The 25294-nt window shown below is 39.7% G+C and overlaps 1 protein-coding gene across 1 annotated transcript in view; it reads left to right on the top strand.

Moving 5' to 3' along the window:
- Positions 1 to 25294, top strand: part of snd1 (staphylococcal nuclease and tudor domain containing 1) — a 315742-nt gene that overhangs the window by 211494 nt on the left and 78954 nt on the right. The window contains exon 18 of the mRNA XM_061912195.1: positions 11511 to 11652. Coding sequence (XP_061768179.1) covers positions 11511 to 11652 — 142 coding nt within the window. The remainder of the gene's footprint in view (positions 1 to 11510; positions 11653 to 25294) is intronic.

Raw genomic sequence — 25294 nt, 5'->3', positions numbered from 1 at the left:
ATGACAACACGATGTTCCAGCACGATGGGTTCCTCAATAACTGAAGCGTGAGCAGCAAAATAAGGAGTGAACTGAATTGTCGATAGCATACATGTGATGCAGAAGTCCTCAATCATTCATGCCAGAGTGTTTGTTGAGAATTTCCCACAGATTTCCAATGTACAAGTCGCGGTGGGGGTGTGGCTGGAGTGTGGTAATAATGGCGTTGAATAATTTGTGTATAGTTTCTTAAAAAAAGGCTGAAAAAATGTTGTACAAATGTTTAAAAACAAATGTGTATTATTAGTACAAACCCCGTTTCCATATGAGTTGGGAAATTGTGTTAGATGCCAATATAAACGGAATACAATCATTTGCAAATCATTTTCAACTCATATTCAGTTGAATATGCTACAAAGACAACATATTTGATGTTCAAACTGATGAACATTTTTTTTTTTTTGCAAATATACATTAAGTATAGAATTTGATGCCAGCAACACGTGACAAAGAAGTTGGGAATGTTGAGGAATGCTCATCAAACACTTATATGGAACACACAAGTGTGCAGGCTAATTGGGAACAGGTGGGTGGCATGATTGGGTATAAAAGCAGCTTCCATGAAATGCTAAGCAATTCACAAACAAGGTTGGGGTGAGGGTCACCAACTTGTAAGCAAATTGTCGAACAGTTTCAGGACAACATTTCTCAACGAGCTATTGCAAGGAATTTAGGGATTTTACCATCTATGGTCCGTAAAATCATCAAAGGTTCAGAGAATCTGGAGAAATCACCATCTGGATTGTTATAGGCGCATCTGTGAAGGCACCATTAATGCTGAATGGTCCATACAGGTTTTGGAGCAACATATGTTGTCATCCAAGCAACGTATGGACGCCCCTGCTTATTTCAGCAAGACAATGCCAAGCCACGTGTTACAACAGCGTGGTTTCGTAGTAAAAGAGCGCGGGTACTTTCCTGGCCCGCCTGCAGTCTAGACCTGTCTCCCATCAAAAATGTGTGGCGCATTATAAGGCGTAAAATACGACAGCGAAGACCCTGGACTGTTGAACGACTAAAGCTCTACGTAAAACAAGAATGAGAAAGAATTCCACTTTCAAAGCTTCAAAAATTAGTTTCCTCAGTTCCCAAACGTTTGAGTGTTGTTTAAAGAAAAGGTGATGTAACACAGTGGTGAACATGCCCTTTCCCAACTACTTTGGCACGTGTTGCAGCCATGAAATTCTAAGGTAATTATTATTTGCAAAAAAAAAATAAAGTTTATGAGTTTGAACATTAAATATCTTGTCTTTGTAGTGCATTCAACTGAATATGGGTTGAAAAGGATTTGCAAATCATTGTATTGCGTTTATATTTACATCCAACACAATTTCCCAACTCATATGGAAATGGGGTTTGTAATTAGTATTGATGTATGTATATATATTTTGTCTTATATTGTTTTGCTCTATTTTTCAATTGCTGCTTATTGCACAATGTAACGCTGGCTGGTTTCAAGTTTCTAGAGACTTTTCTAAACCTTATAGTGACTTTTTCTATATTAAAAAAAACAGTTGTAACAAATCCAGCATATTTTTCTGGTGTTTTTGGGAGACTGCACTGGTGTTTAGAGATGCTTTACTTCTGTCGCTCAGTGTCCGTGACGAACAGTCAGAGCTGCAGCGAGCCTGATGTCGCACTTTTTCCCGCTGCTGCTCCAATTGCACTCTTCGTGAAAGAGTGCCACTGTCCTCTTAATATTTGCACATTGCATATTTTGTAGACAGCTGTCCGCGGGTAAATCTTGGATATATTAATGTATGTCCACATTGCAGATATGCTGCCTCTGCTCCAGACAATAATGTGCCTCTTGTTTACGTTGCAGCAGTGTGTTAGGATAGGACAGTTAGTTGGCAACATAACTCAAAAAGTTATTGGCCAATTTTCATAAGGATTTCAAGAAGTTTACCATGAATTGATTAACGACTTAAACAAGTTGAAAAACCTATGTGGGTGTTACCATTTAGTGGTCAATTGTACGGAATATGTACTGAACTGTGCAATCTCCTAATAAAAGTTTCAATCAATCAATGGGATATTGAACAAGCGATCAGATTTTGAGCCTGTTTCGATCATTTTTACTATGTTACCTTACGTTGATATTTCTTTGTGTGTATGTTCGCGGCCCTGCACAGACAAAGGTAGTAGGTGACTGACAAGAGTGTTCACTCCATTTTTGAGGTGGCATCTCGAACTGTTACCGGGAGGGCATTCCAGAGTACTGGAGCCCGAAATGAAAACGCTCTATAGCCCGCAGACTTTTTTGGGGCTTTGGGAATCACTAATAAGCCGGAGTCCTTTGAACGCAGATTTCTTGCCGGGACATATGGTACAATGCAATCGTATCATGTTGGTCCCGCTCGACATCCATTGCTTTCTTCCTCTCCAAGGTTCTCATAGTCATCATTGTCACCGACGTCCCACTGGGTGTGAGTTTTCCTTGCCCTTATGTGGGCCTACCGAGGAAGTCATAGTGGTTTGTGTTGTGGTTTGTGCAGCCCTTTGAGACACTAGTGATTTAGGGCTATATAAGTAAACATTGATTGATTGATTGATTTTCCGTCCGCTACTGATAGCTCAAAATGTTAAGGGAGGATTTTAATCCACCTTTCAGCAAATGTCCAATATAGTATAAGGAACAAGCTATTACATTTTGGAGCAGACCTTGCATTTACGTTATGAGCTTAAACTTCGGTGTGTGTATGCTTGTGGTGCTGCCTCCACCGACAGACTCAAAGACCGTACAGGACTGACAAAAGGTTTCACTCCGTTTCTTTCATTCCATTTATCGATAGCTCAAAAAGTTATGGCCATAGTTTGAATAAACGTTCATGAAATTTTAAAAATGGAATAAAGAACAAGTGATTAATTGCATTGCTGGTCTAATCCAGATCACAAAGGTAGGGCCTGACTGAGGTCTGTGCTCTCAGAGTGCTTGACTGGTAGACAAATCATCAGTAACTTACAATGTGTTGCCAAGACCCTCCCATTGTATAATGTTGTAATGAAAAACCTGCTGAGACTGGAGAACTGAAGTGCCTCCTATGTTTATTCATAGTAGTTATATAGTGTCCAAAAACACAGCATAGTCTGATGTATATTCCTCGAGTCGTATATCTCTCAAGGCTAAGACGTTACTAGAGACGCATCACAGTGGTAGTGCTTTGAACAATAATAACAAGTTGTATTAGCTGTTTCAAAGTGACTGTGCATGAAGACTTATGATAGTTCATTAATTTTCACTTTCCTTTATTTAACTAGGTAATAACTCTTTGAGATTTAAATGAGTAAAATGAGCTAGAACAGCTTTTATAAATACATCTGACAACAAAAAACAAGGGCAGTCACATGTTCTAGTTAAAAGTACAAATTACTTACAACATTCACATAAAAACACGTAATAGGTAAAAAATTAAATCTTTCAGTAAAACAAAGTAAAGTACACTATATAAGCAGTTTCTTCATTCTTTAAAATGCACTGAAAAATAAGTTGTTTCTATGATAACACACAAGGGCCTTTAAAGATGCATACCAAATGTTTTTATTTCTGTTGAGCTATGTGAGAAATTTCTAGACATCCTGACGTATGAAGTTTAATAACAGAGCCTATTTGTGATGTATTTGTCAGGAGGAAAACCAACACCGTAGTAGGGATGCATGTAGAGCTGCATCTATCAAATATTTTAGTAATCGAGTATTCGATCGAATATCCTGATCGAGTAATTGGGGGGGGTCTTATTTTTGCTTAATTTTGTTTTTGTTTTTGTGTCCTGTCTAGCTTCTCAGGCAAATCATATTGTTGATGTCGATGCCCATATCGGCTGTACAAATTTACTTTACAAAAAAGAAGTGTGGGATACTTCTCTTGTTCCCTTTTTTGTATTTTGACTTTATTAAATGTATTTATATTATTATTTAGTGCAGCCGGGCCGGATAAATATTTTTTAAGGTTTAATTATACATGTTTAGATTTTCCCTCAATTATTGCGTTTGGCCTAATTGCCTTTTATTTCCTAAACGCCTGTTTTCATTATTGAAGGCTGACATGCACAGCTGAAATGCGTCCGTGGTTGATCGTGCCAATTTGTGTGTGCTAATAAAAACAGCCCTGTGTGCTGTGTGGCGTGACCACATCAACAAAGTTCTTGTCTCTCTTGCGTTTTTGATGATTATTATACGGTGCCGTTTGAATGGGGGTTTCAACCTGCCAACAATACATAAACAATATAAAAAGTCAAATCACTTAATAATGACAACAAAAGTTTGACATTTTAAGAATGCAATACAGTTCATTGCATACAGAATAGTAATCAATGTTCATTTTGCCATCATCACATGTTTGAGATAAAAAACACACACACACATATATATATATATATATATATATATATATACATATATATATATATATATATATATATATAAATATAAATATAAATAATTAAAAGTTAATATTCCCTGAGAAAGTTAAAATAAAACTATATTCTTAGTTTAAAAAATAAAACAAGAACAGTTTTAATTATATCAAACATAAAAAGTGGATTAGGTAGTGCCTTTATTACTGCATTTGAAATGTGCAACCAGTGGTGAGTCACCATCAAGCAAAAACCGCGCATCCTCAGAAAAGTAGCGTCAGATTTACCGCCCATCCGAGCACCCATGGGCAGAAATGTAGATCGGTGCCTATGCTATAGAGCAGTGGTTCTCAAATAGGGGTACCTGTACCCCTGGGGATACTTGAAGGTATGCCAAGGGGTTCATGATTTTTTTTTTTAAATATTCTAAAAATAGCAACAATTCAAAAATCCTTTATTAATATATTTATTGAATAATACTTCAACAAAATATGAATGTAAGTTCATAAACTGTGAAAAGAAATGCAACGATGCAATATTCAGTGTTGACAGCTAGCTTTTTGTGGACATGTTCCATAAATATTGATGTTAAAGATTTCTTTTTTGTGAAGAAATGTTTAGAATTAGGTTCATGAATCCAGATGGATCTCTATTACAATCCCCAAAGAGGGCACTTTAAGTTGATGATTACTTCTATGTGTAGACATCTTTATTTATAATTGAATCACTTGTTTATTTTTCAACAAGTTTTGTTATTTTTATATCTTTTTTTTCCAAATAGTTCAAGAAAGACCACTACAAATGAGCAATATTTTGCACTGTTATACGATTTAATAAATCAGAAACTGATGACATAGTGCTGTATTTTACTTCTTTATCTCTTTTTTTCAACCAAAAATGATTTGCTCTGATTAAGGGGTACTTGAATTAAAAAAAATGTTCACAGGGGGTACATCACTGAAAAAAGGTTGAGAACCACTGCTATAGAGACTATAGTGGGTGTAAGTGCAAGCTATCCAAGTAGCATGTGGTTGCATGACTTGAATAACTTTGAACGACTACTTTCGCCTGGTCACTAATGAAAGGCTAATTGAACAGAACAGCTCGGATAGGGTTGTTAGTTTTCAACACCTTTTGGCGTCATTTGATGACTTTGCGGGAGTGAGAGAACACATCCTGGTTATCATAATGAATAACATTTATTTTACTAACAATTTTGCGTTTTCCCTTGATAATATATACTTACCTTGCCTCTGGACGTCCCTCAATCGGATGCTTTCTCGACAGGTGCTGCAGCATCGAACTTGTACTATTGTGATATGCGAGCTCCACTTAGCAATGTTTGCATATGACTGCGTTTTTCTTTGATTTTTTTTTTTGTGTGTGAAGTGTTCCCACACCTTAGACAACTTCTGTTGCTTAATTCCCTCGTTTTGCTATGGCTCTTGTCCACTGCTTTCTGCGGCGTCTGCCATTGCGAGTTATGTCGTCGAAAAAGTTGACTAAACTCAAGCGTATGTTGTGCAGTAAAAATGGCGTCTGATCTGACATAAACACGCTGTGAAATGTGAGCTTTGACTGCCAAACACGGCAAGATGCCATAAAAAAAAACAAAAAACCTAACGACGCTTCAAGGCAGCGAAAATTTCTTGAATATATTTTGTAATCGAATTACTTGAGTTACTGTAGAGTCGTTTCAGCTCTAGTTGCATGTATTGAAATGTTTTTATTTTTTTTGTACAAATAATACCAGATATACACCATTGGGTGTGCTCATTTAGTCACATGACTCTATATGTAATAGTGCTTGTAGATGTTGAAACAATTCTTCATCAGTGTGCCTCGGTTCACAGTCCTCAATTGCCATAAGCTCACCGTGCTGCCAATTGTGTACGCTGTGTGCAACCTTTCTGCCTCATCTTGCACAAGATAAAAATCTAAAAAGACATTCTTTTGGTTTGTTTTTTAGTTTTATTTCAGTTTGTGGTCAGCAGGGCTAATGGATGTTGACACCCTAATCTTTGCCAGCCATAAATAATCCATGCTGCTGCAGCTTTAACCACCACATTGAATATATAGTGTGAGTGCGTGTGTGTGTGTGTGTGTTCCAAAGAAAATCCTCATTGTTGATCCTCGAATTTACGAAGCGCGGCTGCATTTTCCATCTTCATTAACCTCGCTCAACCTCCATCACCTGCTCGCTCCTCCATCCTTCTTCTTTACCTTGCTTGCCGCAATTGTGGAATGAATAATTGATTGTAATTGGTTGGCACGACCCCGCTCGTCTGTCGTTAGTATGGGACAATTATAATATTTCTTCTGAATGTCTCATTTTGCGAGTCCAGCGGTTCATCTGTTGCTTGTTTTTAAAGCTTAAAGCCCCCAAATCATATTACCAAACAAGACAGGACTGCAGTGTAATTATGAGAGGGTACTGAAGTAGTAAAGCTGCCTGATCAAACTTTTAAAAGGAAGAGAACACTTCTATGATGTTAGGTTTGTTTCTCTTCACCTTTTGTGTCGTCTGTGCTTCACACTTATGCTGCTCCTAAAAAAAAGAGTACACACAGCCTGCATTCTGTCTTAACAAGCCCCATTGTCTCTGTACACACACACACACACACACACACACATATGCTGGTTGATATGTGGCCCCTGGCAAAGCACTTCTTCCTAATGAGCCTCCTGCCCTCCCTTTCCTCCTGGGTAGCCAAAAGAGAAGTAACCTTGATATGCGGCAAAGGGAGGATGCTACCTGCTTTTACACACAAACACACACACACATCCTTTCTATTTACTGCTTTTCATCCTGTATAATGTCCTCAGCAAGCTTAGCCCTAAACTTCAATCCTTGAGTTGAGACTACCTTTTAAGTAACTCTGCGAAGCACACGGATCAATAAACCCTCCAAAAGACACTTGAGGTGGATCAAATTAGGGTCACTAATGGTCACTCTGCGCTCAAACAAAGCTACTGTTTACGTTTGTGATCCGCCTTCCACCTTTCTGATGGCTGACTTTGACAGCGCCATCGTTCATTCATGGCGCCTTGATAACGTTTTAATGTTTCAGCCCCCGGGCAGTACCGGGAAATAAAAATGCCTCGAACGAAATCAATACATTATTGAATAGATAAAAAGGCCTTTGAATAAATAAAAACACAATTAAATGACATTCAGTTGATACAAATGTAATTTAAAGATTTAAAAACAATTGTGAAGTTATTTAAAATACAGTGGGGCAAAATATAATTTAGTCAGCCACTGATTATGCAAGTTCTCCCACTTAAAATGATGACAGAGGTCTGTAATTTTCATCATAGGTACACTTCAACTGTGAGAGACAGAATGTGAAAAAAAAATCCAGGAATTCACAATGTAGGAATTTTAAAGAATTTATTTGTAAATTATGGTGGAAAATAAGTATTTGGTCACGTCAAACAAGGAAGATCTCTGGCTCTCACAGACCTGTAACTTCTTCAAGAAGCTCTTCTGTCCTTCACTCGTTACCTGTATTAATGGCACTTGTTTGAACTCGTTATCTGTATAAAAGACACCTGTCCACAGCCTCAAACAGTCAGACTCCAAACTCCACTATGGCCAAGACCAAAGAGCTGTCAAAGGGCACCAGGAAAAGAATTGAAGACCTGCACCAGACTGGGAAGAGTGAATCTACAATAGGCAAGCAGCTTGGTGTGAAAAAATCAACTGTGGGAGCAATTATCAGAAACTGGAAGTCATACAAGACCACTGATAATCTCCCTCGATCTGGGGCTCCACGCAAGATCTCATCCCGTGGGGTCAAAATGATCATGACAACGGTGAGCAAAAATCCCAGAACCACCCGGGGGGACCTGGTGAATGTCCTGCAGAGAGCTGGGACCAAAGTAACAAAGGTTACCATCAGTAACACACTACGCCGACAGGGAATCAAATCCTGCAGTGCCAGATGTGTCTCCCTGCTTAAGCCAGTGCATGTCCAGGCCCGTCTGAAGTTTGCCAGAGAGCACATGGGAGAATGTCATGTGGTCAGATGAAACCAAAATAGAACTTTTTGGTATAAACTCAACTTGTGGTGTTTGGAGGAAGAAGAATACTGAGTTGCATCCCAAGAACACCACACCTACTGTGAAGCATGGGGGTGGAAACATCATGCTTTGGGGCTGTTTTTCTGCTAAGGGGACAGGACGATTGATCCGTGTTAAGGAAAGAATGAATGGGGCCATGTATCGTGAGATTTTGAGCCAAAACCTCCTTCCATCAGTGAGAGCTTTGAATGGTTGACCAAATACTTATTTTCCACCATAATTTACAAATAAATTATTTAAAATTCCTACAATGTGAATTCCTGGATTTTTTTTCGCATTCTGTCTCTCACAGTTGAAGTGTACCTATGATGAAAATTACAGACCTCTGACATCATTTTAAGTGGGAGAACTTGCACAATCGGTGGCTGACTAAATACTTATTTGCCCCACTGTATCTAAATTGCACGAAATAAGATCAATAAATTATATTATATATCTGCACATTGATTGATGCTAATCAACATATTTTACATGAATAATAATAATTAGGGTGTCTTGGAATAGTCCACGATGCAACATGGCCTCTCAACCAAATAAATGAATTCAATATTAATGCGGTTCATAAAACTATTGGCTTTGTCATCTATGACACAAACTTTCAGATAACTTTTTTTTTCATGTCGTTTTTGATATACTAATGTAAGTTACATTGCTTTTAACGTCTTTGATGTTCAAAATGTATCAAAGTGGTCCCCGCATTCTTTCATTTGTTAATATGCGACACTTGGTGGAAACATTTTGGAGCGGAATCCTTTGCTCCTAAGAATCACCCTAAGCCTTCCAATTTCTACCATAACAATATATCTGAGTACTTTTCTTCAGGAGGAAAAAGTTGCAAATGAGATCGATGTTTTGTTCATTTTAGGAGACTGTATTTGTGATGTACGTTTCTTTTATTAACTTTGGAAGAATCACCTTTACAGATGTAGCATTATAACATTTTCATATCACAGTTATTTTTACCAAGGTGTTGTTGAAAGTGCACATAACGTATTCATTCACAAATCAAAAATCTTTTAAACAAGATTTAAAAAAAATGACTTGAATACTTTCTTGACAGAAGAAACATGAAATATTGTTGGGAGACATTCTTATTTAAGTGTTTAAACATTTTTATTTTTTTTTAATTTGTTAAAGTTTTAGAATGTTTTTTTTTTAGATTTTACTTTGCTTCATTTACAGTTTATGTGATGTTGTAGGGTTTCCTCTTTGCTAGTAAAGTTGTAAAAAACCCTCACCTTCATCTCATATTTCCTTAGTGTAGATCGATCACTCTTTTCTAAGAGAGCAGAGCATGTTTCTTAGACAGCAGTGTGTTTATACAAGTAGAGCTGGTGGGATATTGTTTCCTAACGTGGAAAAACGTTCATGTGTATTGTATTCATGTTAGTATTTAAGCGAGAGAGCGAGTTAATCAAATTGAAGTTATCAATCACGTTTTTTTTGATAATTTTACATTAAAATGCTAATAAGTCAGAATTGTTATCGAGGTAATCAATTATCGAGGTAATTTATCCTTTCATCCTTAATAACCTTATGGTTACTCAATCAGCATCCGTGTGATGTTGACACCTAGTGACCAATGTATAGTACTGTATGTCACAATTACAAAGGTAATTTCCATTACCTTTGCTCTTAAAAGAAAAGACAAATTGTGCCATGGATTGGCCTAATCATAGACGACTTACAACATGTAATAAATCAAATTTGACTATAGCAAATACGTATTCAAAAAAAGTCTTAATACTAATTTTATTTGTTTTGATTGGCATTCTAGACCTGCTTTTTGCGCCCTACCCACCAGTTGCGAACCGCTTGCTTACAGTGCTTAAGGGAACAATGAGGACTATCTTTCTCTGAATGTTCCAAACATACTTACCAACCTTGAGACCTCCGATTTCGGAAGGTGGGGGGTGGGGCGGGGGCGTGGTTAAGAGGGGAGGAGTATATTTACAGCTAGAATTCACCAAGTCAAGTATATATATATATATATATATATATACTGTATATATATATATATATATATATATAAGAGAAATACTTGTACTATTCTCTGTCACTATTTTTCTAATCATGCTGATGATGCATTGCTGTGTGGCACGCACAAAAGTGCTTTCATCATATGCACTAGAGTCTGGAATCTTCCATCTTTCCCTAGCATGGCCCAAAACCGGTCAATCTTTGCTTCCTGAGGAAGATCTTCACTGCCAAGCACTTGATAGTCCACTACTTCTTCCCGGAGACTACTCAAGTCCAATCGCAGCTGCGGCTTGGAACTTACAAGCGTATTTCTTCATCTTACTCATTGTCGGAGTCGCCATGGCTGTATCTTCCTCGTTCTTCTTCTTCGTCTCCTTGTGTGGGAAGTTGTGCACTGCACTCTCTAAAAGGCGTAGATGTTATTGTCACATATGCACGTACAGTAGATAGCAGTATTGTTCTGTTTAAGAGTGTCACAACATTGCTGTTCACGGCAGAGAAACTGCTTTACGGTAGACAAAAACATGACTGCTGTTGTTGTGTGTTGTTACCGCGCTGGGAGGACATTAATGAAACTGCCTAACAATAAACCCACATAAGAAACCAATAACTCGCCCTCGATCATTCTACAGTTATAACGTCATTGGGCAGGCATGCTGTTTATATTGTGGAAAAGCGGACGTGAAAACAGGCTGTCGACACGTCACTCAGGTCCGCATGGAGCTGGAGAGGGCGTGGCCTCCAGCTCCGCCTGAATTTCGGGACATTTTCGGGAGAAAATTTGTCCCGGGAGGTTTTCGGGAGAGGCGCTGAATTTCGGCAGTCTCCCGGAAAATACGAGAGGGTTGGCAAGTATGTTTCCGAACTCCTGTTGCCATAGCGCTGAGTAGCCCAATATCTAGAAAACTGAAGTTGTGTTTTTAACCCACAGCCCCTCTGCTGGTCACTGCTAGGTATTGCACTCCAATCAGAGTGCTTCAATTTTCCACATGGCGACCAGTTATTGGTTTGATGTTAATATTTAATGCATTTTGTCATGTCTTGTCTTAGGTTTGGGCCAACTATGAGGAGAAGCCCAAGGAGGAAGTGGTTCATGTGACCGAGGAGAAGGAGCGTGTGGCCAGATACAAGCCAGTTTTTGTGACAGAGATCGCCGACACGCTGCACTTCTATGCCCAGGACGTGGAGACAGGTACAGTACCAGATTGTTGCACTTTAATATGTATGAACGTCATTCGTTCAGTTCTTTTGGGATGGTGTCGGATAAATATGACATTCGGTGCGGAATAAAACATTCATTGACCACCACATTGACCACCCGACACTAACAACAAACTTCCCACTCCTCATTACGACGGAATGATGGGAATAAATCATCTCCTGTCAATTCTGACTGGAAAAAGATGAGAAAACCAACAATCCCTGCTGTTGTTGCATAACACATGAATGAACGCACACTTAATATCTCCCCTATTGCTGCTTCTGTGCTTGGTAACGGCTCATTTTTAGGGAAGGTGTGCTAAAGTACATACTACAAGGGGGTGTTAATGAAATGAAGAAAATACTCTATTTACATGATTAAAGGAGTAATTTTCCTCTGTGAAACTGTCTATATGGCCGTTGTATATTTTTATATTTATTTTGTCTTTAATTTTATTTTAAAAATGTTTTTACAAAATCAAATAAAAAAAAAACTAAACATTTTTTATATTGGGGTCAATATGAAAATACGGTACAGTGGTACTTTGATTTACAGGTAGTTTGGGATACGAGGTCTCTTTCGGTTAACTGTGGGGCTTTAAGGAATGCCAAAGTGAACCCCAAAGGATCCAACTAAAAAATCTGTTTTTACTCGCTTGCCTTAGCTTCTTGCAAGCCATAGGCATGGGAAGGAACAAAGTGGGTGTGAAGGACAGTGCTGAGAAGTAGAAGGAGATTATATTCATTGAATTAAAGAAATAAATATTAAAAACAAGAAGTAGCGTGTATGTAGCTAGCTAACTTGGTGAAGCAGTTGGAGGCTGTCACTGCTACTCTGCACCATACTGAAGCAAAATGATTCGATAAAGCCAAATATCTAAATGGCGGACATTTATCCGTGAAAATATGGAAAAGCAGATAAAGGTGTTTAACTTACAAGAAGCTGGAAGGAGATACTGTAAAAGTCCACTCTCCAAGGTAAATGCTATACATTATTACATGTTCTCATAAAACGACCGTAGTTGTTTGTACTTTATTCTATTGTATGGTTTTTCATACAATATATCTGGTATAAATGTTAGTTTTTTTCTTTTCAAAAGACATATTACATGTTAAAACTGTGCTGTTTAGGCGATTTTGCAAGGGACAAATGGATTTTAATTTATTTTAATGCACTTGATTTGACATATTAATCTTTTGAGTTTCGAGCTCTGTCATGGAACCAATTAAAGGGGAACATTATCACAATTTTAAAAGGGTTAAAAACAATAAAAATCAGTTCCCAGTGGCTTGTTGTATTTTTTGAAGTTTTTTTCAAAATTTTACCGGTCTCTGAATATCCCTAAAAAAAAGCTTTAAAGTGCTTGATTTTCGCTATTTGCGATGAGACTATCCATTTCCCTGTGACGTCATACAGTGCTGCCAATTTAAACAAACAATGGCAGATACCACAGCAAGATATAGCGACATTAGCTCGGATTCAGATTTGGATTTCACCGGTTTAAGCGATTCATCAGATTACGCATGTATTGAAACGGATGGTTGGAGTATGAAAGTATTGAAGAAGAAACTGAAACTATTGAGAGAATAGCTATTGACGCTATTCATAGCCATTGCATTGCCGAATAGCTGCGTTAGCATCGCTGGTAAAATATGCGGACCAAACGATCAAGACTTTTGCATCTTGTGACACTGGAGCAACTTTAATCCGTCAATTGGTAAGTATTTTTTTAGCATTAAATGTGGGTGGAAGGAAACGTAATATAGTTGCAAATGCATCTGCAGGTTAGCCATACATCTCTGTGCCATGTCTGCTTTAGCACCGCCGGTAAATAGCATGTTAGCATCGATTAGCGGAGCATGTTGGCATCGATTAGCTGGCAGTCAACATCAACAAAACTCACCTTTGTGATTTCGTTGACTTTATAGTTGCAAATGCATCTGCAGATTATCCATACATCTCTGTGCCATGTCTGCTTTAACACCGCCGGTAATTAGCATGTTAGTGTCGATTAGCGTAGCATGTTAGCATCGATTAGCTGGCAGTCACGCCGAAACCAAATATGTCTGATTAGCACATAAGTCAACATCAACAAAACTCACCTTTGTGAATTTGTTGACTTTTTCGTCACAAATGCATCTGCAGGTTATCCATACATCTCTGTGCCATGTCTGTCATCGCCGGTAAAATGTGGAGACACTCTGGCACATTCAATGGGGGTCTGGAGGCAGACACTTTTGCATATTTGGGCCAGTGGTGCAACTTGAATCCCTCCCTGTTAGTGTTGTTGGCATGATGTCTCCAAGGTTCCAAAAAATAGTTGAAAAAACGGAAAATAACAGAGCTGAGACCCAATGTTTACAATGTGTTGAAAATGAAAATGGCGGCTGTATTACCTCGGCGACGTCACATTCTCAAGTCATCGCCTCCAGAGCGATAAACAGAAAGGCGTTTAATTCGCCAAAATTCACCCATTTAGAGTTCGGAAATCGGTTAAAAAAATATACGGTCTTTTTTCTGCATCATCAAGGTATATATTGACGCTTACATAGGTCTGGTGATAATGTTCCCCTTTAAGGCTGTACGCTAAGGTTCTACTGTACTATTAACATAATTATTGGTTGTAATAGATACAGAAAAATATATATTTGTTCACTATAATTTTAATTCACTGTATGTGGATGAGCAGGTGTCCCAAAACTTTTCTCCCTCCTGTGTTTGCCTTCAAGACTTGTTTGAAGGCCATACAATTGGCTTGTTGTACATGTAATTGGCCAATCACAGGCCAAGGATGCTGGGAGCCAAACATCCAAAGTGTGCGCTCACAAGTGCTCCACTTTCTTTTCATCATCATCTATAGCTGTAGGCGAAGACATGTAGCAGCAGCAGAGCCTCTGGCTAACATCGCTCGCTCCTCCTTACCTCCTTTTACCCTCTAGCTGTTAACCCACTGATCAAAATCAGGTGTCACATGGACAACGTTGAGCCTTTAGCATCGATGACTGCAGGGCACGTATGAAAGAATTTACTGTATTATTATTATTATTATTTTTACTATTGTATATGCAACACATACAATTAAGTCAGCAGGGATTGATTGATTGATTGATTGATACTTTTATTAGTAGATTGCACAGTACAGTACATATTTCGTACAATTGACCACGGGTCCACGTTAATCAATTCATGGTACAAATATATACTATCAACATAATACAGTCATCACACAAGTTAATCATCATAGTATGTACATTGAATTATTTACATTATTTACAATCCGGGGGGTGGGATGAGGAGCTTTGGTTGATATCAGAACTTCAGTCATCAACAATTGCATCAACGGAGAAATGTGGACATTGAAACAGTGAAGGTCTTATTTAGTAGGATATGTACAGCCAGCAGAGAACATAGTGAGTTCACATAGCATAAGAACAAGTATATACATTAGAAGTACATTTCGGTTGTTTATAATCCGGGGAGATGGGATGTGAATGGAGGAGGGTGTTAGTAAAGTGTTGAAGTTGCCTGGAGGTGTTGTTTTAGAGCGTTTTTGAAGGAATATAGAGATGCACTTACTTCTACACCTGTTGGGAGTGCATTCCACATTGATGTGGCATAGAAAGAGAATGAGTTAAGACCTTTGTTAGATCGAAATCTGGGTTTAACGTGGTTTGTGGAGCTCCCCCCTGGTGTTGTGGTTATGGCGGTCATTTACGTTAAGGAAGTAATTTGACATGTACTTCGGTATCAAGGCGGTGTAGCGGATTTTATAGACTAGGCTCAGTGCAAGTTGTTTGACTCTGTCCTCCACCCTGAGCCAGCCCACTTTGGAGAAGTGGGGAAGTAAGTACTGACCCCTCATCCTCTATCCATTCCTGTTTTTCTTTTGATTTTGCTGACACTCCCTGACAGCAGCATGATGTCCTTGAAGAGAACACCAGCTGAGTGATTTTTGCACTGTGACAAAACAACTTCTAAATGGCCGCTGTGTGTGACCTTATGAGGCCATGATGAGCTCTGAACCGACCGCAAGATGTTGTCCCAATATTATATTGACCCCAATATAAGAGTCCCCCTCTTTTTCAAGACCTGTATTTCACAAAATATTGTTGGCGGTGTGAGATTAAGCCAAAGTGCTCTTGGCTAGGCTAACAGCTAACCAGTACTAGCCGTCTGTTCCATCAATCATCCTGGCCAATGATAATTCCCCGGAAAAGAAATTGGACACCTTCTGTGACCAACCAAGGGACTGTAAGACAATGTTGTTTTTACATATTGTTGAAAATATGGCTTACCTACTCAGTGGCCTAGTGGGTAGAGTGTCCGCCCTGAGATCTGTGGGTCGTGAGTTCAAATGAGTCATACCAAAGAATATAAAAATGGGACCCATTACCTCCCTGCTTGGCACTCAGCATTAAGGGTTGGAATTGGGGGTTAAATCACCAAAAATGATTCCCGGGCGCGGCACCGCTGCTGCCCACTGCTCCCCTCACCTCCCAGGGGGTGATCATGGGTGATGGTTCAAATGCAGAGAATAATTTCGCCACACCTAGTGTGTGTGTGACAATCATTGGTACTTTAACTTTAATTTTAACTTTAAGGATGACATCCCAGAATGCTATTGCGCTATAAATGTTAAATTGTTACCATTGTTACAACAGGAGGCCTTTAGATCAATGTATGTTGACTGTTGCCTATGCATCTGATAGCTTTTTCCACATTTAAAAAATATATATTTTATACCTTTTTACTTTAATGACCAGGGGTTTCCAGATAATATTCGAAGTGATTCCGATATTGGAGCCTCTAGTATTGTGAGTGCCGATACCAATATTAATCTAATACAATGTCAGCATAAATAATACATTAAAGGCCTACTGAAATGAGATTTTCTTATTTAAACGGGGATAGCTGGTGCATTCTATGTGTCATACTTGATCATTTCGCGATATTGCCATATTTTTGCTGAAAGGATTTAGTAGAGAACATCGACGATAAAGTTCGCAACACTTTGGTGCTGATAAAAAAGCCTTGCCTTTACCGGAAGTCGCAGACGATGACGTCACAAGGGTGAGGGCTCCTCACGTCCTCACATTGTTTTTAATGGGAGCCTCCAGCAGCAAGAGCTATTTGGACCGAGAAAACAACAATTTCCCCATTAATTTGAGCGAGGATGAAAGATTTGTGGATGATGATATTGATAGCGAAGGACTAGAAAAAAAACACATAAATAAATAAAGTTTAAAAAAAGGCGATTGCATTGGGACGGATTCAGATGTTTTTAGACACATTTACTAGGATAATTCTGGGAAATCCCTTATCTTTCTATTGTGTTGCTAGTGTTTTAGTGAGATTAAATAGTACCTGATAGTCGGAGAGGTGTGTCCACGGGTGTCTTGAGGCCAGTGTCTGAGGGAAGTCAACGGAAGATACAAGGACGGCGCAAACTCCACAGATCTCCGGTAAGAGGCGACTTTTGAACACAATTTTCTCACCGAAACCTGACGGTTTACAAGTGGTCGGGATCCATGTTTGCTTGACTGTTCTGATCCATAGTAAAGCTTCACCCCCGAGAATTTTAAACAAGGAAACGCCGTGTGTTTGTGTGGCTAAAGGCTAAAGCTTCCCAACTCCATCTTTCTACTTTGACTTCTCCATTATTATTGAACAAATTGCAAAAGATTCAGCAACACAGATGTCCAGAGTACTGTTTAATTGCGCGATGAAAAGAGACGACTTTTAGCCATAAGTGGTGCTGCACTAATATTTCCTGACAGTCCGTGACGTCGCGCGCAGGCGTCATCATTCCGCGACGTTTTCAACAAGAAACTCGGCGGGAAATTTAAAATTGCAATTTAGTAAACTAAACCGGCCGTATTGGCATCTATCCATCCATTTTGTACCGCTTATTCCCTTTTGGGGTTGCGGGGGGTGCTGGCGCCTATCTCAGCTACAATCGGGCGGAAGGCGGAGTACAGCCTGGACAAGTCGCCATCTCATCGCAGCGTATTGGCATGTGTTGCAATGTTAATATTTCATCATTGATATATAAACTATCAGACTGTGTGGTCGGTAGTAGTGGGTTTTAGTAAGCCTTTAATCTATTATTTTGTAGTGTAGAATGTTAGAAAATGTTTGATAAAGGGAAATTACTCAGAGAATAATGGTAGATATGAAAACACCAACCTATTTATTATTAACCCTCTGGAACGGATACATGGTAAATGAGTTATACTTGTATACACGTAGCTCTTTTCTACTTTCAAGATACTCAAAGCGCTTTGACACTATTTCCACATTCACACACACATTCTCACAATGATGGCAGGAAAAGGTTGGTTGATGGTGGGGATTGAACCAGGAACCCTCAGGTTGCTGGCACAGCCACTCTCCCAAAGTGCCACGCCGTCCCCAAATATGCTGTTTTTAAATTAAGAGTGTTTTTTGTTTTTTTTGTAAATTTAGCTCATGATGCAGTAACATATGAGGACACGTTTTGTACTGGATACTTTCTGATACGCTTGAGCCTTGGCAACTTTGTATGTGTAAGTAATATGCCACTATAATCATTACTTAATTATATTGACAAATGTGCTGTTGAGACTGTAAGAAGGTGCAATAAGGAACACTTATTACATATGTCTCGCTTGTGTGCTATTGTGTGCTTGGTTGTTGTGTAGCTGCTAGATCCTAGTAGCCTCCAGCTTACCATGTTTACCTTTTTCAATTTTTTTAGACACAACAAACTAAAAATACTCTTTACCCACACAATTAAAATAGAAAAATTGCCTATCCGATTCAAAATTGTCATTTGTAAAAAAATTAAAAAAAAAATTAATATGAAAATTGACTTGACTAAAATAGAAGAAAAGACCAATCTTGTGTGTGTTTTGGAGGACATCTAGATATTAACTGGCTGTACAGCTTTGCACAAGTAAACACGCTGCAGGACTGCTTGTATCGGATGCTATGTTACCGTATTTTTGGGATTATAAATCGCTCCGGAGTATATGTCGCACCGGCTGAAAATGCATAATAAAGAAGGAAAAAAAACATGTATACGTCGTACTGGAGTATAAGTCGCATTTTTGGGGGAAATGTATTTGATAAACCCCAACACCAAGAATAGACATTTGAAAGGCAATTTAAAATTAAAGCTGCAAGCAGCGTTGGTCGGGTCCGCCTTTGGCCGCTGCCGCCGTGTCCCGAGTCCCGATCTTAGTCAGACCTACATAGAAGTTTTTGTTTCATCACTCTACGACATTCCTAACAGAATTTACAAGCAGTTTTATCAGTTTATTTTCCTAGGGGGCGCTAGAGCACAATTTTCATTTTTGGGGTTTGTATTTTTTATTGGATGGCAATTTTCACCAGTCCTGATGTGTGTGTAAAATTTGGTGAGTTTTGAAGCATGTTAAGGGGGTCAAATTACAGATTTATGTTTCTGGATGTTGTTGATAAATGGCTTTCGCTTGGCATTGTATAGCTTTAACTTGCACTTTGAAGCATTTTAAGGGGGTCAAATTTCAGTTCAAAGAGGCAAAAAAGGCAATTTTTGCAAACATTTTGTTTTGAAGGGGGTTTTGCCAACTTCCTGTTGATTTTAGGTATAGAAGTGTTTTATTGGAAATGTAGGTCTAAGTCAGACCTACATAGGGGTTTTTGTTTCATGTCTCTACGACATTCCTAACGGAAGTTACAAGCAGTCTGTTTTGTGTCTCTTCCTAGGGGGCGCTAGCGCGCAATTTTCATTTTTGGGGTTTGGTTGCTTAATAAGTTGGTCTGCCGCTCCATACCGATGTGTGTGTCAAATTTGGTGAGTTTTGAAGCATGTTAAGGGGGTCAAATTAGGGTGCGAAGGTGCGAGCGCGCCTTGGGCTGCTGCCCCCAAGCCCCTCGGTAGCAGACACCTTGCTGCCACTATTTAATGCATTGTGAAAGTAATGCAGTTGTTGTATTGAAGTGAAAATATCAAGCTTCCTGTTGATTTTTGCCAAAGTATGTTAATTATTCAAATGTAGGTCTAAGTCAGACCTACATAGTGGTTTTTGTTTCATGTCTCTCTGACATTCCTACCGGAAGTTACAAGCAGTTTTGTCTGTGTTTTCTTTCTAGGAGCAGTTTGTCTGTGTTGTATTCCTAGGGGGCGCTAGAGCACAATTTTGAGTTTTGGGGTTTGGTTTTTTCATTAGATTGCAATTTCTGCCAGTCCTGATGTGAACAACAAACTGAATAAGTGTACGTTATATGACGCATAAATAACCAACAGAGAATGTGCCTGCTATGTTAACGTAACATATTATGGTAAGAGTCTTTCAAATAACTATAACATATAGAACATGCTATACGTTTACAAAAAAATCCGTCACTCCTAATCGATAAATCCGATGAAATCTTCTTCCTCGATGTCACTTCTAAACAACTCTGCCAACTCCAAAGGTATGCTCAGCTTTCTCTTGTTGATTTCTGCTGCATATTTCACTACGTCCAGCTTGTAATCTGCAGTACATGATTTCCTTTTCGGTCCAATTTTTGTTCAGCCCTTCGCAGTTTTTATAAGTTACCGCCAACGATGAAATGATCCATTTTAATAGCTACGGCAGTAGCAAATAGCATATAGCAGTAAGCATTCCATGACCCACAATGCACTTCTGCTATGACCCTCCCCCGCCGAATTATTATTGGCTGTCGTGTGTGTGTGACGATTGCTGACATTTTCTTCGTCTCTTCCACGAATGAGATAAATAATATTATTTGATATGTTACGGTAATGTGTTAATTTCACACATAAGTCGCTCCGGAGTATATGTCGCACCCCCAGCCAAACTATGAAATAAACTGCGACTTATAGTCCGATAAATATGGTCCACATTTGTTTTTGGACTGATATCCAATACCAATATCCAAACGGCACACTTAATAATGGCACTAGGGAGACAGAGAAAGCTATTTATTTATTTTATTTTAAAGTGTCTTTTTCAAGAAGCGACTAGCAACAATTTTAGCTTCATTTTTATGGTCTTCATTTTGATAACAACAATAAATGTTTTCAGCTTTGACTTGACTTGTAAATTACAATTGTGTTTCCATCCTTTTTAGCCTCCAGTGTCTTATGGGCGGTTACATCCTATGGAACATTGCACAGATGTGATAAAGAATGACTGAAAAGCCCTCACAGCTGTTTTTGCACTTCAGTGGACATCCACAGAGCCAGGAAATAATCAGCGCACTTTTATCTTCCCTAATGATTTTCATTCGTCGAGATGAAGAAAAAAAAAAAATGGCGTTTCACTTTTCGCGGGTCGTATGAAGTCTGCGCTTTTCTTACCTCCCGCCTCTTCTTCCCTTTTTTCCATTTTAATTATTCTTCTTTAATAGGTCATAAGTGCAGCTTTTTCCATGCATGGCTATCTTTACACGGGGTGCAGTAAGTGATTAATTTCACGTTTGGAATGGTTCCTTCCAAATCGCCGGCAAGCTTGAGGGATTGCACTCCTTAATCCTCAGTTCATTTTGAGGGTCTTTATCTGTTAATGTACTCATTTATCTCTCATTGTCTCACTTTCCTCCCCACACACATTATCTACCCCTTCAAAGGGCTATCTCGCCATTGCGACACCACCGCCCCCTCCTCCTCTATTTTTCCCCCCGCTCTGCGTTGGCCTCTCTCCGTAGGCTATATGTAATTACTGTCAGTAGGGGGACCTGCATAGATCTGGGTGACCTTGCACACTCCAAAGACAGAGGCCACTCCAGGCACAAAGCGAGGAAGTATATCTACTCTGTTTTCTCCACAAACTTTCTGAATCCAACCCATTAAGTGTATTAAGTATGCCTGCAACGTGCATATTGAACGTTGCTTGAGTTGTTTATCAAAGAGAAGTAGCAGTCGTTGACTTCCAAACAGAAGCTGCCTTCTAATTAAACAGGACAAGTGGCCCGCTAAGGAGGATAAATGTTAACAATCTGCGCTGCAAAAACAGATTCGTGGCGATCACGTGATGACATTTGAAAAAAATAAGGCGGATGAATCCAAGTGATGTTGCACAAGCAGAGCAAATACAGCATGACGGCCCCAAATAAGGCGTATTTAAATTGGTCAAACAAGCACGAAAATGTAAATAACTAAAAAGAGGCAATAAAAAAAGAAAACAAAGTACTGCCTGACTCGAATATCTGAACATGCTAAATCAAACTTTCCAAGTTTAATTGGAATCACTGCCAAATGTACTATTGCAGAAAATTAAAATTAGTTTCAATTATTATACTTTTAATTTATTTTTCTTAGCCATTTGTAGTTGATTTTTTGACACCTAGCGCAGAGATCTTGGTAGTGCTGCCTTCCTTCTTTGTATATTACAGGGTTTCCCACACATTCATTTATTTGGGGCGGCCCGCCGCGAAATAATTCAACCGGCACTAATAAATAAATTAAAATATATATATTTATTAATTTTTTTGGCATTTGACTCACTCGACCGCTCATAAAAGCAATCGGACTCTGTCTGTGAATGGAGCTTGTAGTTACATATTATGTAAATATGTACATAAAGTGTTGTAATTATATTCCAACTCCATGTTCTTCTTGGTCATCGCCGCCACGGAAATCTCATATTACGTCATCACAGAAATCTTGCAAGATTAGCGCGGCCATATTTTGTAGTAGATCTACAAGCAACCGATTAATAACTTTTTAACCGGACATTGGTCCATCCATACTATATATAGATCGATCCAGAGGCTTGCCAAACAATGTATTCATATCTTTAAATGTAAAATCGTTTTGATTTGTACAGGTGATTTTTTACACCCCTAGTCTGTATAATAGGGACGGCGTGGCGCAGTGGTAGAGTGGCCGTGCGCAACCCGAGGGCCCCTGGTTCAAATCCCACCTAGTACCAACCTCGTCACGTCCGTTGTGTCCTGAGCAAGACACTTCACCCTTGCTCCTGATGGGTGCTGGTTGGGGCCTTGCATGGAAGCTCCTCCATCAGTGTGTGAATGGGTAAATGTGGAAGTAGTGTCAAAGCGCTTTGAGTACCTTGAAGGTAGAAAAGCGCTATACAAGTACAACCCATATATATAATTAACTCCGCCCCCTGACACTCCCTCCACGTACACCCACCATCAAGATAAGTATCGTTTACATTTGAACAGATACTAGTACCAAATCACTATTTGAAAAACGGTACCTGAACTGGAACTTGAAAATGTAAACATGCAAATTTTTGTAAAAAACAAAACATCCATCCATCCATTTCCTACCGCATGTCCCTTTTGGGATTTCGGGGGGTGCTGTGTTATTCTTATTTAATTTTGTTCAAGTTGAACAGACCAATAATTAAAATACTTTAATGATATAAATTAAATGGTAACTATGTTTAAAAATATGTAATAAATCCACAACAAATTGTCAGAATTATTCAAGCAATAGAGAACGTGCAAAAAGCAACTTCTGTAATGTTGCGCAGTGGCGCTGTGGGACGGCTGCTGTTGTGTGTAGGTCAGCAACACAGTTTTAAAAAAGTATGTCGTACTTTGTGTGCTTTTACCAGGACACCACATTACTTACAAGATGTTACTATTATACAGTAATATCACCTCCATGCACTTGGTGCAGGTTGCTGAGACTGCATTAATTTACTGTACACAAAAATAATGCATTCACAACCTCTTCTTTTTTCGGTGTGGTTACTACCGCTTCCGTTGGCACAGGTGACACTATGGAACCATTTGGTCACACTCCTGAGGACTTCCAAACCTCTTTAATTTGCCAGTGTGGTCTTAAAGAGTAAATAGCAAATTTTACTAAAGTATCAGAATTTCTATTTGGAAAATGTGAACTGTTGAAATACAGACGTATACTGTATGTTTAACTTGCTAACACTGTGTAATCTTTGCAGAGAACAAAGCAATAGACAAATATATAACTTCCGAGGGGGCAGGCCTAGAGCATTTACATGTGCATGCCTGTATAAGTGAATGTGGCATGGAGTGATGTCAATGAAACCCCACTTAAAAAAAAATATATAAAAAAAAAAAAGAGAGTGACTGTGACTGATTGCAGGCCTCATTTCCAAATACCTCATTAATTGACTCTTTGACATAATTGTACACCGGTGTCACGAAATGTAACAATTATTGGTCAAAAAGGAGAAACATGCTCACAGAGTATGGGGTATCGGACTGTCTTATTGTGGCGGTCCGTTCCCTGTACGATCAGTGCCAGAGCTTGGTTCGCATTGCCGGCAGTAAGTCGAACACATTTCCAGTGAGGGTTGGACTCCGCCAAGGCTGTCCTTTGTCACCGATTCTGTTCATAACTTTTATGGACAGAATTTCTAGGCGCAGTCAAGGCGTTGAGGGGTTTCGGTTTGGTAACCGCAGGATTAGGTCTCTGCTTTTTGCAGATGATGTGGTCCTGATGGCTTCATCTGACCGGGATCTTCAGCTCTCGCTGGATCGGTTCGCAGCCGAGTGTAAGGCGACCGGAATGAGAATCAGCACCTCCAAGTCCGAGTCCATGGTTCTCGCCCGGAAAAGGGTGGAGTGCCATCTCCGGGTTGGGGAGGAGACCCTGCCCCAAGTGGAGGAGTTCAAGTACCTAGGAGTCTTGTTCACGAGTGAGGGAAGAGTGGATCGTGAGATCGACAGGCGGATCGGTGCGGCGTCTTCAGTTATGCGGACGTTGTACCGATCCATTGTGGTGAAGAAGGAGCTGAGCCGGAAGGCAAAGCTCTCAATTTACCGGTCGATCTACGTTCCCATCCTCACCTATGGTCATGAGCTTTGGGTCATGACCGAAAGGATAAGATCACGGGTACAAGCGGCCGAAATGAGTTTCCTCCGCCGGGTGGCGGGGCTCTCCCTTAGAGATAGGGTGAGAAGCTCTACCATCCGGGAGGAACTCAAAGTAAAGCCGCTGCTCCTCCACATCGAGAGGAGCCAGATGAGGTGGTTCGGGCATCTGGTCAGGATGCCACCCGAACGCCTCCCTAGGGAGGTGTTTAGGGCACGTCCAACCGGTAGGAGGCCACGGGGAAGACCCAGGACACGTTGGGAAGACTATGTCTCCCGGCTGGCCTGGGAACGCCTCGGGATCCCCCGGGAAGAGCTAGACAAAGTGGCTGGGGAGAGGGAAGTCTGGGTTTCCCTGCTTGGGCTGTTGCCCCCGCGACCCGACCTCGGATAAGCGGAAGATGATGGATGGATGGATGGACGAGAAACAGCATAATAGGCGCAACAACTTAAGGAAAAAATAAGATCATCAGGTTCGGCGTGGCGAAGTTGGTAGAGTTGCTGTGCCAGCAATCTGAGGGTTACTGGTTCAATCCCCACCTTCTACCATCCTAGTCACGTCCGTTGTGTCCTTAGGCAAGACACTTCACCCATGCTCCTGATGGGTCCTGGTTAGCGCCTTGCATGGCAGCTCCCACCGTCAGTGTGTGAATATGTGTGAGAATGGGCGAATGTGGAAATACTGTCAAAGCGCTTTGGGCTCTAAACAAGTACAACCCATTTACAATTTCCAAAACCTGCTAACATAAACGTTACTTATGTTTACAGGAAAACATAAATAATTAATACAGTTTATTATTGTTATTGTTATTCCATCCATTTTTTACCGCTTATT

Source organism: Nerophis ophidion, linkage group LG10 (assembly GCF_033978795.1).
Source record: "Nerophis ophidion isolate RoL-2023_Sa linkage group LG10, RoL_Noph_v1.0, whole genome shotgun sequence".
Lineage (NCBI taxonomy): Eukaryota > Metazoa > Chordata > Actinopteri > Syngnathiformes > Syngnathidae > Nerophis > Nerophis ophidion.
The sequence above is the reverse complement of the archived record's forward strand: the minus strand, read 5'-3'. Positions and strand labels throughout refer to the sequence as shown.